Source organism: Spea bombifrons, chromosome 8, assembly GCF_027358695.1.
Source record: "Spea bombifrons isolate aSpeBom1 chromosome 8, aSpeBom1.2.pri, whole genome shotgun sequence".
Lineage (NCBI taxonomy): Eukaryota > Metazoa > Chordata > Amphibia > Anura > Pelobatidae > Spea > Spea bombifrons.
The window spans coordinates 2202501-2222064 of record NC_071094.1 but is presented as its reverse complement, the minus strand read 5'-3'; the positions used below and the strand labels follow the sequence as shown (position 1 = coordinate 2222064).

At 43.4% G+C, this 19564-nt stretch overlaps 1 protein-coding gene across 1 annotated transcript in view; it reads right to left on the bottom strand.

Moving 5' to 3' along the window:
- Positions 1–4412: 4412 nt before the first annotated feature.
- FAM163B (family with sequence similarity 163 member B) overlaps positions 4413–19564 on the bottom strand; it is a 22244-nt gene continuing 7092 nt past the window's right edge. The window contains exons 2-3 of the mRNA XM_053473679.1: positions 5492–5607; positions 4413–5060 (exon numbers count right to left, since the gene is read on the bottom strand). Coding sequence (XP_053329654.1) covers positions 4677–5060; positions 5492–5584 — 477 coding nt within the window. The 5' untranslated portion in view covers positions 5585–5607 and the 3' untranslated portion in view covers positions 4413–4676. The remainder of the gene's footprint in view (positions 5061–5491; positions 5608–19564) is intronic.

Below are 19564 nucleotides of genomic sequence, written 5' to 3'. Positions count from 1 at the left end.
GTGCAGAAATAACAAAACTGCCAAATAAAAGTGAAACGGCATGGCTTCCCCGAGCAGATCACGATGGTCACAACGTCACTTCTATAAATCATTCAGACGAAAACAGCGCAAAATACCCCATGAGATCCAAAGTAAAAAAAAGTGCAAATACTTAATATTTCGGTGAAATCCAAAACAGATTTTTGTACAAATTCAATATTTTTTAAAATGAGAAGAGACAGATAAATGCAAAGTTTCAGGGGGCCAACGGGTTACATCGTCTTCATCGCGAATATATACGGAGCTCCGCTAGGGATGTTTTTATTTTATTATTTATTTTATTATTTTATTATTATTTATATATTTCTATAAATGTGATGAACGCCTAAAAACCGTTTTTTTTTCTTGAATAACTTCAAAGAATTCCTTGGGTTTCCATGTAAATTTATAGAGGGTTTGGGTACAAGGGGTTACCCTTTTATTGCTTCTTAGATGGTTCCTGAGGCTTTTTAATAACCGATACACGTGTATCCGCAGTCTCCTGACCGTAAAGAGTCCTTCCCAATGCAGGATCTATTCTAATGAGCGTCTACTCCCGAAGAGCTAAGACCTTCCTCACCAGAGTACCGGGGGGCTGAGGTGATCTGGATGACCCACCAAATGTATCAGAGGTCCACCAGACCTCGCAGCCATGGCTATATAGTCGCTTTATCTAACGTTAAGCCCTAATCTCTGAGCGTTCTGGGGGTAACTTGGTCCAATTTCCAATTCCGGTTCTAGATTCTGCTTATCTGCTCCATATTTGAACAGCAAAATAATAAAAAATATAAAATAAAAGCAACACAGAATCTCCAAGGTGATGAACCTTCACGACCGGGCAAAATGTTCTTGGTCTTTTTGGAACTGACCAGAAATATACAGGTTTTTTTTACACAAAATAGACCATTTTAGAAGAAAGCATTCCCACATGAAATGTCGTGGAGGGGTACGATGCGTTGGCACTAAAGAATCACTCGCCGGATTGTTCTTGTGTGGACAGCATGAGTTCGACGTCCTTGGGTTGCTGACACGGAAGGATAATTGTTACAAAAACACATCTTGCAACATTGTGTCGCGTCTTCACCTTCCAAGCCCGTCTGTGATGCTCTCCTGTCCATAGAGCCGGTTAAAGTTGTCAGGATGACCCTCGTTCTCCATCAGACGGCACGAGGCCTGCAGGCTCTTGGGGTTTTTGTACGACCCTCATGCCCCAGAAAGTATCCATAGGCTGCTCTGACTTTCTGTCCCTTTTGAAGGCCGTGGTTGAGGATGTTACGCAACGTTCATCATTTAGAAGCTTGGCAATGAGGTTGCGCAATAAAACTCTACTTAGGGTCTTTCAGCTTTCAGGAGGACTCCATAACTTCTTCCGAAACGTCTGTGAAACGAGAAGGCGGCGCCAGCGGATACACATCGTACGTTTTAACAAAAATCACCATCATTCTATTAAAGTTTTTCTACATTTCTTCAGCTGGACCCTGAGTTCACTCTTCGTGCCGTAACGGTCACATTATAGCCCGACGACCATCGCAAGGTCTTTGTGTAGGATCTTCAGAGAGGGAATTAGGACGGTCACGGTTCAGTTCCTGAGCTACATTGATATTATTATTATTATCGCCCCAACTGAGGAAAACCCAATAAGTCTCCTTTTTTCCCTAAATATTCGTTTTTCCACCAAAAGGGACTGGAAACATTTGGCACGTGGTTCAGTTTAGCTATTTAGCTATTGTCTTCACCTGCTCAAAGCTGCACTTCCTGCACAGGGGCTTGATGAAGACTCAACAGGAAGTGGAGAGTGCGCGTGCAAATTGCTTCCCCCAGTCAACAGATAATCAGTAAGATATTTCAACATTTACTTCGAAAGTTACAAAAGAGCAATCACTCGTACATAGTAAATGTATTTCGACTGCACGTTCCACTTTGTATCTTAAAACGGCATAAAATTAACGAACTAAACTTCTATTTCTCTGACAACAAAGTTGAATTACTCCAGATTTTTTTAACACCAGTTGCAGGAAGACGTCTCCAGGCTAGACCTTAAAAAACAATTACAAAAACAAATTATTTTGTTTGTGATGACTTTGAATATTGCTCTATAATTAATGAATTCTATCCTTTTTCATTTGTTTTTTTTCCATTAAAAAGAACTTAAAATTTTAGTAAATAAGAATCTTTTGCCGATATGGTTTTTGCAAAACATTTTCCAATGCATAGACTATTTTTTTTTTTAAATTACATAAAACATCTCGTAAAAAAACCGACCCTGTGGTTTAAAAAAAAAAACGATTTAAGTGTCAAAAATATGAATTTTTATGGACAAAAAAAATTAAATGGAATAATTCTGAGCCAAACCTCTTGGTGACCATAAATAAATGGATTTTTTTAATTGAAAACTGGTTGCTCTAGGGGGTTAATGGTGGTATTAAGAGCCGAGATCCGGAAGGAAGCCCAAATACCACGGGCAGCTTAACCTAAAGCCCTACCAGATTTGGGGCATTTTTGGGGTAAATAGACACAACCCAAATTAAAATTAAATGTGAAATTCAGTTTTTGTGCATTTTCTGCAGTTTTTTCTTCATTGGCTCGTTGAATACTGAAACTCATCCCAGCCGAGTGATAACGATGTATCCCACAGTCATCCCAGAACAGCCATTTTCCTCCGATCCCTTCTTTACGAGACGGTTGTGTCCTAAATATTTCTTGCCTAATTTAACCTAATTTGCCTAATTTAACAGCGCTGCTTCTGCCCATCTGAGATGCCCCCCCCCCCCGAATTATTCATTCTTATAAGCGTACGAGTTTCTCTGCGTATCGGATTTCACGGTTTTGTTCAAACGAGGTGAGCAAATCTTTTTTCTTGATCTTTACATTTGCTCCGAAGTCAATAATGCTGACTTATGGAGAATTTTCTGGATTTTTACAGCATTTTTCAAAAAAAAACCTAAAGGAAGCCCCAATAAAAATAGCCAATTTACAAATTTCAGGGAAACGGTGCAAGTGATTTTCTTCCATCGCAGAAAAATCTTCATCCACCTATAGCTTATATTTTGTGGATCATAAAGCACTTTTTTCCCCTCTTTAGAAAAATATTTGTTTGATTTCAGATGATTTAGGGGAAAGGTAGAGAAAATTATGATGTCTTAGCAGCAAATAAAGGTTAAAGGTTGAGTAGAATGTACGTAAGGGTGAGTAGAATGTATGTAAGTGTGAGTAGGATGTACGGAAGGCTGAGTAGAATGTACGTAAGGTTGAGTAGAATGTACGGAAGGGTGAGTAGAATGTACGTAAGGGTGAGTAGAATGTACGGAAGGGTGAGTAGGATGTACGTAAGGGTGAGTAGAATGTACGTAAGGGTGAGTAGAATGTACGGAAGGGTGAGTAGGATGTACGTAAGGGTGAGTAGAATGTACGGAAGGGTGAGTAGAATGTACGGAAGGGTGAGTAGAATGTACGTAAGGGTGAGTAGAATGTACGGAAGGGTGAGTAGGATGTACGTAAGGGTGAGTAGAATGTACGTAAGGGTGAGTAGAATGTACGTAAGGGTGAGTAGAATGTACGGAAGGCTGAGTAGAATGTACAGAAGGGTGAGTAGAATGTACGTAAGGCTGAGTAGAATGTACAGAAGGGTGAGTAGAATGTACGTAAGGGTGAGTAGAATGTATGTAAGTGTGAGTAGGATGTACGGAAGGCTGAGTAGAATGTACGTAAGGGTGAGTAGAATGTACGTAAGGTTGAGTAGAATGTACGGAAGGGTGAGTAGAATGTACGTAAGGGTGAGTAGAATGTACGGAAGGGTGAGTAGGATGTACGTAAGGGTGAGTAGAATGTACGTAAGGGTGAGTAGAATGTACGTAAGGGTGAGTAGAATGTACGGAAGGCTGAGTAGAATGTACAGAAGGGTGAGTAGAATGTACGTAAGGCTGAGTAGAATGTACAGAAGGGTGAGTAGAATGTACGTAAGGGTGAGTAGAATGTACGGAAGGGTGAGTAGAATGTACGTGGATCCCTTTGAGGGTCGGTTTGATTCAATTTTTAACGATCCAGTTCCCCTTGCATAAATATTCATCCCAAATTAAGTGTCTAAAGTCCGCGTTTAGCATAATTATCAGCCTATAAGACATTTTTTGTAATTATTCATACAAAATCCTCCACGGCATCCAAAACCCAGCGGTTATGGAGCAAAAAAGTCGACACCACCCCCCCATTCTCTTTTTATCCTTTTTTTTTTTTTTCCGCCTAACATTTTGAAATAGTGATTAATTTTTTTATATATATGTATAGATATCCACTTATATCCCATATATAATACGAATACATTCATAGATTCAAAACACTTTCCATTAATTCAGAACGGATACAGCAGTGAGAGACGAGCTTTCAGAAGAAAATATATATATGACTCAAACGTCGCAGTACTGTGCATTCTTTATGATTTTGTTTTTTTTGCTTAACTGCACAATTCTGACATTATAGGATTATAGGAATTATGTTTTGTATCCTAAAAACACTCAAAAAGTTGTTTTTTAAAAGGAAAAATGTGATGGGGGGGAGGGGCGTAAAAAGTCACGGTGCTGAACATCGCGCTGTCTCGTGCTTGGGGCCGAGGAACGCAGCGGCTGGAATGTCTCCGGTCTGCGGGGTGGGCCAGCGTGGACACCTTACACATCTGTGCTTATGCTTCGGCTCCGGGAGAAGGCCTCCCTCATGGCGGACAGCCGGTTGGGGTTGAGCACCTGCAGGTCGCCGAGGCTGACGGGCAGCTCGATCTCCTCCTGGCTGATGGTCTTGTAGGTGATGCGTTCTCCGCCGTTGCGGACCTCGTCGGGCGGGTGCAGGAGGAAGGCCGGAGCGTCATGGTGCGAGCAGCCTTGGTAGACGCTGCGGCAGTGCTGGTGCTTCTTGTTGTACGGAGAGGAGTAGATGGACGGCCCATTGGCCAAGACTACATTCCTATTACAGTGCACCGGGGGGAAGCGCGAATGCACGGCAAAGTCGGGTTCCTCCTCATCCTCTTCGGAATCCTCCTTCTTACAGCAGTAATACTGAGGCGATAAAGAACGAGACTTTGTTACCGCAAACCAAGTGATAAAACATAAAATGCGTGCGCGATACAATGTTACGGACAATCTAAGCACAAAAATGTATCACCCGAGAAGGTCACGCTGGCTGGACCTTTTGAAAGCTCAACCTTAAATAGAATTAACGTAATCTGATAATAATAATAATAATAATATGTAAGTAAAAGTCATGGAACGTCCTTTAAAAATCTGATGTTTTTGGGGCACAAAGGAAAAACAAAAACCACAATTTTAAAGGATTCCAGATGTTGACCCTTCAGATCTTTTCTGAGCCCTAAAAAAATGAAATGGGGTGGACTTCAGTGAACCTTAGTTGGTTTTCCAACCTTCTGCTGTTGACCCAAATTGTGCGTCCCGCCCCACCCCGGGTATTGCATTGATCCGTATTCTCTTACCTGTAGTCTACAGTAGCAGAGAACAGCGATGATACAGAGGAGGATAACAGTCGCTAATATTCCACCGGTGATAACAACGGTCCCGGCTGTCATTCGACCCTCTCTCCATTAACTGCCTGAAAGACAAAGCGAAGGTCAGCGAGAAGACGCCTCGTCAAGACACAAGCCTTCATCTCATTATCAGCCAGGAAAAAACCCAGAGGAACGCTCTGCAGGATCGCTTGTTATGAAGCTCCTGGAGTTCCATAAGGTCCATTGTGTTCTAGAACCCGAGGGACACAACGATCCAATCCAGGCCTCGTTTCTGGCCGGAAGAACCTCTTCCAAAGCCAAGTCCATCAAAACTAAGCTTCTTCGAGCGCCTTCCTTCATAATGATACAACGTTAAATGTTTGTAACTTTTATTTGTTACAATGTTACCCTACTTACACTTTTAAAATGTTAAATATTTGTTGTATATTTGATGGAGCATAAAATGGGGGAGGGGTTTGTAAGAAAAGTCTTAAGATTTTAAGAAATTTACTCATTTTGTTCCAGGTTCTTTTCAGTACAAAACTCAGATCGGATCAAGACTTCTCTCTATGTCGATAAAATTCCGTCCGTACCCGACATGATTTTAAACACGGGACGCAACTCCCCGTCTTAAATTTGAGGCCCCCCCCCCAAGCAGCGACATTACATCCTCGGGGGGGGTTCCAGAACTTTAAAGACCAAACGAGGGTTTTCCGGAGACGAACGGTTCCTGGTCATGTTTTATATCAAATGTGGTTTCATGGATGAACACCAACAAGCCATTAAACTGAGCCGAGAAGGCAGCTGAAGTCATACAGAAGAATGAATTATAAATGCCCCGTCGTATTCACCAGGAAAGCGAGAATCCGGGTCTTTCGGCTCGACGAGCGACGGAAAAAACAGGGAGTTTACTTAAAAAAATAGATTTCTGTAGCGATATGGAGTTTGACGTCTTTGTTATATCCGCTGTTTGCGATTCTAATCTCTTCCGTCGTTGAGCTCCCCCGTTTCAAGATACGCGGCTATTGGTCAGGGCAAGTCAGATACCACCGGGGGGGCGGGGGGGGGTACGGACCGGGTAGGGTCCCCTAAGCCATTCATCTTTCCTTTAAAGGCACGATGTGGTTTGATAATGGACTCTGTGGCCCAGGGCAGTCCCGCCTTTGATTTCGAAAAGGGGGTCCACCTGTGACCTTCAATTTAAGTGAATTTTGTGCAATTTAAGCTTTTTGGGCAAGGCTGTCGTTTTTTGTCTCTTAAGACCATTAAGCTGAGCCCAAGGTTAAAACAAAAAAATAACAATAAAATGATACAAAAAAACGACCCACACTCAGCCATGAAGAGGATGAGGCAGTGGGCGGGTACTAAAAGGCTCAAAATGGCCGCCTACACATGAGGATTCCAGAGCCGTATATTACATAAAAACAGGCATTTGCACATAAAATGACAGCGTGATACATCATGTCAGCAAACTATAAGCATTATAATGAAACATTCCCTTTAAACACAAGCATGTTGGTTGTTATGATTGAATCATCACTCTAACTTAGTGGACCTCTTGCGCTGAAATGTTGATGCAAGTATGTGGTGCGGCTTGTTACAAATCAGCGATACAATGTAGCGAAAATATTACTATCCTGCCAGCTGCCACCGCTAGACTCGCCATAAAGTGAGAGGGGCCAGGTGTAGACCAAGCTATGCGGCGACACGAGGCCTCAGAGGTCTCTTCTTCGCACGTCACAGCCGAATAACACGAGAAAGCGGTGAGTAGCAGGTTTGCTTCAGATAGGTGTCGTGGCACTCATCCCGAATTCTTGTCTAGACCTTGAGGTTTGGGAGGAGACCAACGCAGCTGGACAAAGAATTTCAGCTCACATGGAATTCAACTGACAGAGAAACACACAGAGTGTCCTCAGGGGAACTACACTCCGGACGAGAGGGGGGCTCCACTTAACCCCAAACTTGCCGTAACCTGCGGGTTTAACCCTTCGAGGGCCACCACGCGGCACCCCAAGTGTTAAACACAGCGAACTCTTTAACCTCTATTGGCTTAAAACGGAATCCCGGGGTCACAAAGCGTCTCCTAAATCACTCTGCATATCATTAAAAAGCCGTATCCCCGGGAAAGCATCGAAATCAAATTTTTTTTTGGCCTGAAATATATATTTTTATTTATTTTTTTATGGCTCAAAATCATTTTTTTTAAAGATATACGTCCTGCGGAATCCCGGTGGTCCAGACATGTTTGTTTGGTTTGTTTGATTGGTTTGGTTTGTTTGTTTGTTTTGTTTGTTTGTTTGTTTGGTTTGTTTGTTTGGTTTGTTTGTTTGGTTTGTTTGTTTGATTTGTTTGTTTGTTTGGTTTGCTTGTTTGGTTTGTTTGGTTTGTTTGTTTGGTTTGTTTGGTTTGTTTGGTTTGTTTGTTTGGTTTGTTTGTTTGGTTTGGTTTGTTTGTTTGTTTGTTTTGTTTTCTTTGTTTGTTTGTTTGGTTTGCTTGTTTGGTTTGTTTGGTTTGTTTGTATGGTTTGTTTGTTTGGTTTGTTTGTTTGTTTGTTTGGTTTGTTTGTTTGGTTTGTTTGGTTTGTTTGTTTGTTTGGTTTGTTTGTTTGGTTTGTTTGTTTGGTTTGTTTGTTTGTTTGGTTTGTGTGTTTGGTTTGTTTGTTTGGTTTGTTTGTTTGTTTGTTTGTTTGGTTGGTTTGGTTTGTTTGGTTTGTTTGGTTTGGTTTGGTTTGTTTGTTTGTTTGGTTTGTTTGTTTGTATGGTTTGTTTGTTTGGTTTGTTTGTTTGTTTGGTTTGTTTGTTTGTTTGGTTTGTTTGTTTGGTTTGTTTGTTTGTTTGGTTTGTTTGGTTCACATCGTGTTCTGTAATTGGAATTCTGTTAAGAATTAAAACAAATAAAAGTTTGTTTGGCAGAATATCGCGAGTCCATCTGAACGCTCGCTGGAGGAAAGGCAGTTCCCGGCAGCAGAACTGTTTGGCCCGTTTAAACACACACAGCGGGGATTATCCAAAACCACCATTCCTGCACCGAGTATTCAACCTAAAGAGGAGACCGCTGAGGCTCTAAAAGCTGATGTCACAATTTCTGGCCCAATAAAAAGGTGTGAACTGCAACTGAAAACTTAATTTTCTCTTGGGGTAATAAAACGATATACATTTTTATTAAATGCGCAAACCTCACTTAATATTCTTTAGGCTCAGATAGAAACTTTGAATCTGCTGGCAGATAAGACCCACTCGGCCCATCTCAGCCTCCCAGCAGAGGTGGTAGAGGGTAATACAGTGAGGGGATTAAACATGCATGGGATAGACATACGGCTCCTGAATCAGACGAGACCAACGACTGATTAAGGTTTGAGTCGTTACAGCAGGAGAAACAGGCGACTAGACGGGGGCCGAATGGGGCCGATCTGCCGGGAGAGTCTGTGTTTCTATGATGCTCGATAAAGTCATGTTTTGCGCTTTCACGGGAAGGGTTGAAGGCAGTTTTGGGGGGTCAGCCGGGGTCTCTGTCACGTCTCCTCAGTCCCCTTCTTGGTTGAAGTCCGCTGGCCGCGCGGACGTCACTTATTATTGTTTATTATTTATTTACATATCCGCTCATTCCTCTCCGGGCTGGGTATTTAGTAAATCAGTGATAGATTGAATCTGTCAGACGGGAGCGGCGGGAGCGAGACGGCGATAGGAGGTTAGCGGGGGCCGTTCACAATAACCTCACCCCGCTTGGACGGATGCGAACTGACAGCCGCCCGTCTGGGATACCTGGCTGCCTGCGCGGCTCACCATGTGATACCCGTAATGGCTGTTAGCGCGCTCCAACGCTCCCCGGCGATACCGTAACTCCCATCCGTTATATAATAAAGAGCCGCTGCCGTCGCCGGGGCGCCAGAATTTTAACCTCTTCAGCTCCAAGATCCCGGCAGCCAACCATCTTGGATCGTAGCTGCAGCATTTTAAACGTAACCCTTAATTATATACATCTGCTCGTGCGCTCATCAATAATCATCAAAAATTAATTGGTGGATACTTTGCCTTTTTTTCATAAATTATCAAAATCCTCGTGCAATAAAATATGGCTCGATTCACGAGGCAATAAATGACCTCTTACGTAATATATCCCAATAGATCGTAAGCTCTTTGAGCAAGGCTTGTTTCTATGGGTCCAAATTGTTATGATGTACACTACTTGTGATGTGCTGTTCAACCGTTGTACAACGCTACAGGATATGAAGGCGCTATATAAATTAATAATAATAATATTTTTTTTCTCTTAATTCTATACCTGGGGTTTAATGCATAAAGAAGTCAATCGCTGCTGCCCTCTAGTGTCCAAAAAGGAGAAAGCAGAAAGAAAAGTCAGATTTGGGGAATTTTACCCAAACCGTATACAGCGATCATTTTGAAAAAAAAAATTTAAATTAAATTCGGACGGAAGGAGCCTGGAATTGCAGGAATTAAAGCATCACTCGTACATTTATTCCATAAACATCGGCTCGGGCAGGAGAGCTGTCTCAAATATCATGTGTCTGTAACAGTAATGATCAGTAATACTTCATATTACAGCTGTTTTTTCCATGCTTTAAGAAAAAAAAATATAAAAATAAATGTTTTTAACACACACAGGGAGATGGTGGATCCTAGGAAAGATTTTATGGCGTTTTAGTATCAATTTTTGTTTTTTTTAATATAATCAAAATTGGTAAATTTACTTTCCTTGGCTTCTTTTGTACTAAAATGCAACAATAGGGATGCAATGTTTTGCAAAATAATAATAATAATTAAAACCAAATATGATGATTTTACCTTTTTTGGCCGTATTTCTGGGTCTTTGCAGACCTCAGATCCTGTAAGCCCTCCGGAAATTGAATTTTCAACCAGGACAGATCGCCGGTTTGAAAACTAGAAGAGTACCAAATTTGTAAAGTAATTTCATGCTGTGCGACATAGAGCCCCCCGACCGCGCAGGAACATTGTCAGGTCCACGGGGTCCCGGGTAATCAGCGTTATCGCCCGGGCAGTGAGTGCCCTACGTTGTGTTCATCTCTGATTCTGCATTGGAGATTAATAGCGTGCGGCGCATGTCAGAACAGCTCGCTGGAGATCACGCTGAATTCCTAATCCATCCCTCCGGACTAGGAACGGTTTAAAAGCTTTATTACATGGGAAGAGAGTTAAACTCACAGTCATCTCCCGCCTTCCGCAAGCTGAGGCGTTCAGAACACAGACATCTAATCGCCTCTTCATGCGCGGCTGAACGTCTTCTACCTGCGCTATAAGGTCCCTTTAAAAGTTCCATGCATAACTTCCCCCGATGGTGGCACTTCTTTATTAACACATCGCCAACCACAGGCCCTGATCAATGCTATTAGCCCCTTTTTCCAAGGATTCAAAAGCAGGAACAGTATGTATTTTAGTGGATGTAAGAGCATGAATGTGTAAGTGTGTGTGAGCATGAATGTGTAAGTGTGTGTGTGAGAGAGCATGAATGTGTATAAGTGTGTGTTAGCATGAATGTTTATGAGTGTGAGCATGAATGTATATGTGTAGGTGTGTGAGAGCATGAATGTGTATATGTGTGTGAGAGCATGAATGTGTACGTGTGTGTGTGTGTATGTGTGAGCAAGAATGTGCAAGTGTGTGTGAGCATGAATGTGTATGTGTGTGTGTGAGCATGAATGTGTAAGCGTGTGTGAGCATGAATGTGTATGTGTAAGTGTGCATTAGCATGAATGTGTAAGTGTGTGTGAACATGAATGTGTAACTGTGTGAGCATGAATGTGTATGTGTGTGTGTGAGAGCATGAATGTGTGTGTGTGAGAGGAAGTATGTGTATAAGTATGCGTATGAGCGTGTCACTCAGCGCTGTACAATGGGTACTGCATTCAAACGGCACAATTAAACTTAAAAGTCCCTTTTTTTCTCAGTGCCAGTTGGCTGCGTTACGTTCGCGCTTCTATCATGAGAACACAGACTCAGGACGCTTCCATTTCATGCCAACCGGATCCTTTGATTTCTTTTTTTTCCCCGTACCATAGAATCGTGGGAACCGCGGGTGATTCGGGGCATAAAAGGCGTCTCAGAGGCGCGAGGAAGCCATAAATCCTGACCCACTTACTGAGTAAACTTATTATCACGGCTCCATATGGCTCTCCCCGGTCGTTATGTAACAGTAACTTCCCACAGGCTCCCTTCGCTCCTTATTCTCATGTTTTAAGATATTTTCAAAGCACAGAATTAAACAAGACAGGAATTACAACTAAACGGCCGCTTATACCCCGAGAGACCTGCCCGGGAAAAATGCAGTAAAATATATGATAAAAAAAAAAAAAACAATTGTAGTTTTGGCCCCCCATAATATAATGTTTTCAGGCAGCCGTTTATATGATTCTCGCTCTGTTATCTGACCCCCGATCTACTAAACCCCCCGACTCCTTATCATACTGCCTGTGGGGAACAATAGAATGGCTCGGTCTTAATGACCCAGTCTGACTAATAAGAGTCTACAGAGGAAAGGACTTCATTAGCATCGCCATAAAGCATCAGCTCAGTGTGGTGTTTGAACCGGGAAAGTCACCCAAAATATCACATGACTGACAGCGACGGCGGCTCCAGGTCTGCAGATAAAGGGAGATTATTGGGGGAAAATGAGATAAAAGCCAGCTTTTTGTCACCGACTGACATTACTGTATACAGTGCCGGGGGGGGGGTTAATATATCTGTATACAGCGCCGGGGGGGTATATATCTGTATACAGCGCTGGGGGGTATATATCTGTATACAGTGCCGGGGGCGGTATATATCTGTATACAGCGCCGGGGGGGGGTATATATCTGTATACAGTGCCGGGGGGGTATATATCTGTATACAGCGCCGGGGGGGGGGGGTATATATCTGTATACAGCCCGGGGGGGGTATATATCTGTATACAGCGCCGGGGGGGTGTTATTCCCCTGTAAGATGAGACGTGGCGCAGCGTATCCTTTGATTTATCTCCTGCTCGGAATAAACCTTTAAGGTTCTCGCTGGAATCGCTGACGCTGCAGTAAATCATATTGATTGTGCTTTGGGTAATTAGTCTGTGTGGTGTCCGTCCGCCTCCCCTGCGGGGGATCAGATCTTTGCTGATCATTTTCTGAAGATACTTCACGTTCCGTTGGCAGCGAAGCGAGGATTTCCGTCACAAATTCAAATCACGGGCGAGGAGAAAGTCGTACGTTAGAACCTTCACGGGATGTCTGCTTCAGGCTATTAACGGCGCTACCGCCTCCCTCGGGCCTCCAAGGACTGCCTCTTCTTATCTCTGTCAATCAATAAACCCCGGCCTCCCGCCATTCATAAAAAAACAATCTCGCCGAGACTTTTATGGCAGACAAAGTCAATTTCATACACAGACCCAAAACCAAGGACGAAATCGATTCCAATCCGTACGATGACAGCGCGGGGGGCCGCAAAACGGTCTTCAGGAGCCGTATGTCTATCGCATGCATGTATTACACTCTACCACTTCTGCTGGGAGGCCGTTCCACTTATCTACCATCTACTTAATAGCTTAAGAGACAAGCCCATTGCACAGCGCTGCGGAATATGATGGCGCTATATATAAAACAGTAGATAATAATAATAATAATTTCCACCGGCGTGAGAGGGAGAGAGAGAGAGAGAGCGAGAGCGAGAGCGAGAGGCCGTGCTCCCTTATTAACTAAAGTAATGTAACCATATATATATCTCCAGCGCATCCGGCGAGGCGACTTTTCTCATTTATTTCCCAAATCCTATTATATTTCCCTATTAATGACCAATTTCTGTTCTTAGCGTTTGATTGGTCTTTACTCTTTGTTAAGCTTTCCCTGCGTAGCGATGCGTGGTGTATCCGAGGCATCGGTCAGACGCAGAGGCGTGGGCGTGTGTGCTCGTGTGCGTGTGTGTGTGTGCGTGTGTGTGTGAGTGTGTGTGTGTGTGCGCGTGCGTGTGTGAGTGTGTGTGCGCGTGTGCGTGTGTGTGCGCGTGTGCGTGCGCGTGTGCGTGTGTGTGCGCGTGTGCGTGCGCGTGTGCGTGTGTGTGCGCGTGTGTGTGTGCGTGTGTGCGTGTGTGTGTGTGCGTGTGTGCGTGTGTGCGTGTGCGCGTGTGCGTGCGTGTGCGTGTGCGTGTGTGTCATGTGCACCTGTGGAATTCTCATCCCAACGGACCGGAAAGATTGGGGGGGGGGTTCTGCGAGCAAAGATCTGCTTAGACCCAAATCAAGAAGGCTCGGCGATTCATGCAAAAAAAAACAAAACACAAGTCAAGGAAATGAAATTTTCTAAAGCAATAAACGGCTCCGTTAGTGCAGAAAAAACAATATATTTTACACGTTCATTAACCCTTCCTGGGAAGAAATGAAATGGAATTCTATAAACCCCGCGGCCGATGCTTGGGATTCTTCCTCTGTCTTTCTCTTTAACAACCCATCGGTCAGACCTTGGTCCACCTTGGACTTTAGGAGTCTGAAGGTAAGATGTGAGCCCGAGGGGTCGTTCCTTAAAAAAACTGTAATTTTGTTTCTTAAAAAATATATTTTTTTTCCCCGGGGGTTCGAAGGCTTTTGGCCGGTTGTTTACGGGACCTGAAACAGGCGGCTGCAAAATATTTATCCGGCGATGGATTTTAATGAACGGGGTCCCTCTGCTGTATCGAAGGAATCTCAAACTGATTGTCTCCCATGCCCCTGTCCTATACCCTTCTCTGCCCTTTCTTTACATTCTCTTACACCCTTCTCCTACATTCTTCTACACAATTCTTCTACATTCTCTTACATCCTTCTCCTACATTCTTCTACGCAGTTCTCCTACATTCTTCTACACCCTTCTTCTTCATTCTTCTACACAGTTCTCCTACATTCTTCTACACCCTTCCACACTCTTATCCTACATCCTTTCTTAACACTCTTCTCTTTTATCCTTCTTCTACATTCTTCTACACTCTTCACCTACGTTCTTCTACACTCTTCTCCTACATGTTCATGCTCCCTTTTCAGACACCCTTCTCCTTTACCTTTATCCTATATACTCCTCCTATACTGAGACGGCTTTACCATCCCTTTACGAACCTGTACTAAACACAGAAGGTAAGTTGTGAATTTTTTGGATAATCCATCCCTGGTAGAACGTCTCATCGCCTGATTCAAAGCTCAATTCCGCCATTCGCTCGGGGAGGAGGTCAGAATTCGAGAAAATTCTATGAAGGCTTCGTAATGGCCGGGAAATTCCAGGCGTGATAACCGGGACCAGGACACTGAAGCCTTCGTCTCTCTGAGACTATGATGACTTCTAAAAAAAGCTTAAAATATCGGGGGGGGGGGCTTTCGCTAGGGGGTTGTTTGTTAAAAGGGTTAATTAGGACGAATCAGAGGAGACAAGCTCCAGAAGTGGCAGCTCTGGCCAACGAAGGATGCGAGGGGAGGAAAAAATGAAATTAAAATGATGTTCAGCAGCACAACCACTGACAGATCCATCAGATTGGGGTAATATCAATACACGTCCTCCCAGGGCTCATCCGATTAACCCATGCATTACCCACGAAGCCGCGAGAGACGGGGTAATAGTCTTAAAATATTGTGCTTAGATAATGATTCCCAGCAGACACCTGACTCCCCCTGACTCCCCCTGACTCCTCCTGACTCCCCCTGACTCCCCCCTGACTCCCCCTGACTCCCCCTGACTCCTCCTGACCAATTTATTGTTACTGATTATTATATATTTATCATATTTTCTATATATATAATTTGCAGGGATCAGTAAAAAGAACAGGGTTGGATACATTCAAACAGAGATTAATTCTTAAGAATAACTTAAAAAGCTCAAACCCGACGAACATGCGCGAAGGAAAAGGGCTGTAAAAAAAGGGATTTTAGGGTTGGAAGTCGAGAGCAGAAGCGTTTTGGATTTCGGATCACTGGGGAGAAAAAAAATATATATAATCACACACCAGAAAATATAATTACCAGGGAAGGGCAATATATTTTCGCTGTCCTTATTGCAGCTGCTATCGGGCATTTGCGTCTGTGATTACGTCTAATTCCTCCCAAATCATCTGGTTTCAGAGAAGCGGCTGAACGCGGGGCGGATGGAGGGCCGGCAGGACGCTCGCCGAGAGGGTAGTAGATAAATGGAACAGCCTCCCAGCAGAGGTGGTAGAGGGTAATAGAGTGAGGGGGATTTAAACAGGCATGGGATCTGCGCGCCCATTAGGGAAGAATACAATAAAACGGATGCTTCTCCCGACGCGGGCGCAGCGAACCACAGAGGTCTCTGCCTCGTTTAAGGGATACAAAGAAGACGGAACGTACCAAACCTGCCCTCCAAGGGATGGTACAAACCTATTAACCCTTTCCGCATTACCATCCGAAATGTCACCAATGTCTTTTTTTCACACAAATAGATGGTTACATTTCATAAAATATCTTTATTTAATTTATCTAAAGTGACCCTTCCAAAAAAAATAAAACTCTTGCTATTTAAATTAGATTTTTTTTTTTTAATACACACAATGCCGGTTGTTGTTCTAAAAATTGCATTGCCTACTCCACATTAATTAACTAAATTACTAAAAAAATATATTTTTCAATAAAAAATGAATCCTTTTTTAATTATTTTAAGAAATATTACTTTCATTCTTGCAAAATAGATTTAAAAAAATAAAATAAATAAACCTAAATAAAAAATATAAAAAATAAAAAAAAATTCCACCACAAATCAAAAATTGTGTCAATTATTCAAGTAAATAATTATTATGTTGGAAACATTTTTTTCTCCACATTCTGAACATATTTCTCTAAATTAAAGTTTCAAATTTGAACTTTTATATTGAAATTCTGTCTATGCATTACGGACCTTAGTTGAGTTTTCATTTAATCAGCAAATGAACCCCGTTTTCCATTATTTTTAAAAATAATATTTATTTTTTACTTAAATTTAAAAATACGAATCACGCATCGCCCTTTTGGTTCAGCCTAACGTCTATAATTTTTTTCCAATAAAAAATTCATTATTTATTAAAAATAATTTAAAGGCCATTACATTAAATAAACACAATCTATGCATTTCTTGGCACAATTTCCCTTTAAAATATTATATTTTAAGAAAAAAAACCCATAAGGTTGATTGAAATTCTTTATTTAGTCCTAAAAGTGACCCAAACCGAAATCGGCAACAGACGCAGAAATGTTACATTGTGTTATTTGCGGAACTCTCTGTGAAGTCGTAGAACTTGCTGAGTTCTAAACGCTTTGTCGCAGAGTTTCCAGCCGGAACCTTCCGCCATTCAGGTATCTGAAAGTGGGTCAGCGCTGTCGGAGGGATAGAATCTGACGTTCAATCGTGGAGAGAAAGCGAGAGCGCATTTTCCATGAGCGAAGAAACGTTAGAACGGAAGAGACGGGGTCTCTTCCCGAGCAAACACGAGAAGAAGAAGAACGGCCCCCCCGGGACGCTTTGTACGCCGGCTCTCATTACCCTTCTACGTCTAGAGTCAGGGGTCCTTGGACAAGATGCAGCCTGGTGGGATATGTTTGGGACCCGCGATACTTATTAATGGGTCTGTTCTCCTAACGCTGACCGGGTTCTCCGTCCTCATCTAGAATGATCACCTGTAGGCCGTGACGAAGCCAACACTAAGGTTCCAAAGGACCGCTGAGTTCCGGTGAGCTTGATCTCCTGAGGAGTTATCACGAATCACCAGACCCCGGGAGAAGCATCTGAGATACTTTGTTGCAGAACGTCAGCTTCCCAGCTCAGTGAAACAGGTCTAAGGAAAGGATCGCGAGAAGCTGAGATCTCTCGGCAGCGTCTGGAGATTAAATTGGCAATCATTGCATCTCCTTTGGGTCTCTGGAACCCCGAGGGTCCTGCGGTATCCCATCCTCTCCAAGCCCTGTTTCTATCCTAACCTCTGATGGCCCAACCGCGCTGCTTCCCCCTCTCGGAGAGATTTATCTGTCTCCGCCACGCCGTCAGCTGTAAATTATTTTACTTCCTCCGTTGGTTTCTGCCGACGCCGCGCTCTGTCGTTATCTTAATAGGACAGAGAGAAAAATGTGGCGCAGATCGATACGTGAGACCGGAAATCACCGCCGGGGTCTCATCCTGACAACGTGCGCTACTGAGGCTCTGACCTCGTTAATTTAGGACTCTTGGGGCAGATAAGGGATAAGTCGAGTCCAACGTAACTCGTTCAGTTCCACTGCCAAGAAAGGACCGCTGGACCAAGAAGCCCCACGCAGGGCCCGGTGTCAGCCTCGATCTATACTTTGGCTCCAGACAGCATCGGCCACAAATTGCCACAAGATCTAAAATAATCACAAGAGTTTCTGGGTAATAAAGGGACTGAATTAATAAGGAAATCAGTTAAATTCTTGGAGACGGATCGTTTCCCATTGGCTGCAATCGGTTGGCCGTTCTGGACCTTTTTTGACCTAATCTGTCCAATGCATAAAGTCTCCATTGCTGGTATTAATATTTTATATAGCGCCATCATATTTCCCTGCGCAGTACAATGGTATCAGTCAATGGGAAGAATGTGCAACAGGGTCTTAATCAACCAGTCGGACTCTCTGACTAATGGAAGTCTATGGAGGAACGGACTTCATTAGCATCGCCATAAAGCATCAGCTCAGTGTGGTGTTTGAGCCGGGAAAGTCACCCAAAATATCACATGACTGACAGCAACGGCGGCATTGGGATTTCCATGGGACCATTCCATTGTTACGGGGGGGGTGACAAATTAGTCTTCCAGGGGCTTTAATCTGAACATTGGCTAAACACAAGATGTCAGACCCTCCACGGACATAAAATAACCCCCCGTGAACTCCGCAAGCAGGGGTCAGTTTCGATGGGGGCGCTTTGCTGCCACTGATTGGCTGCCGCAAGCAGCCAATCCTTGCCAAGAACCATTGGGACACGGAGGGCAGCTGCAGCTGGGGGTCTTGAGGACGGTAAGCGGCCCCTTTAATAAAACTCTAAACATTCTGAAAATAAATGGAATCTTTTCCTAATTTTAACAGCGACTGGAGGACGAATTGCACATTTATTTTCCTGATTTTCAGAAAATGCCGGTATTTTTGCGTTTATAAATAATATTTATAAATATTGAGTAAATAAAGCAATAATCTGAATATTCCGCCGACGGTAATAATGGAATCCATGAACTCGCTCAGCTTTCCCACTCGTACTTTTTTCTTGTTATTTTGTATGATTTGGATGTGAAGAATGCGTCGGATTTCTCTTTGTTACTCGGAAGGAACCGGCAGCTGTGTTTTGGGGCTTCTGGTAAAGTGCGAGCAGGACAGGCAGGGGTTAATTAACCTATTTTATACGGCGTGCGTCAGCTCCTAGGGATAGCAGAACGCCGGCTCGGACAGATGGCGTCTCGCAGCAGATGTCACCCAACGCCTGAAATATCTTTTCTTATGTTTGGCAGGCCTGATAATCGCAGCGCTCTCCAAATGTTCTCGCGTCGCGGAGCGGGGGGTAAATCTAGAAGCAGGAACTGGTGGAGGTAAAATAACGGACCGTACGGCAGGTCAGGGACATATAATACGCTGTAACCGCTCGCCGTCTGTATGATTCTCGCTCTGTGATCTGTGCCCCGATCTACTAGACAAACACTGCGGCTCCTTATCATACTGCCTGTGGGGAACAATAGAATGACTCAGTCTTAATCACCCAGTTGGACTCTCTGGCTAATAATAGTCTATGGAGGGACGGACTTCATTAGCATCGCCATAAAGCATCAGCTCAGTGTGGGGTTTGAGCCGGGAAATATCACATGACTGACAGCGACGGCGGCTCCAGGTCTGCAGATAAAGGGAGTTTATTGGAACAAAATGAGATAAAACCAGGTTTTTTGTCACCAACAACAGCGCTGGGGGTTATATTACTGTATACAGTGCTGGGGGTTATATTACTATATACAGCGCTGGGGGGTATATTACTGTATACAGCGCTGCGGGTTATATTACTGTATACAGCACTGGGGGTTATATTACTGTATACAGTGCTGGGGGTTATATTACTATATACAGCGCTGG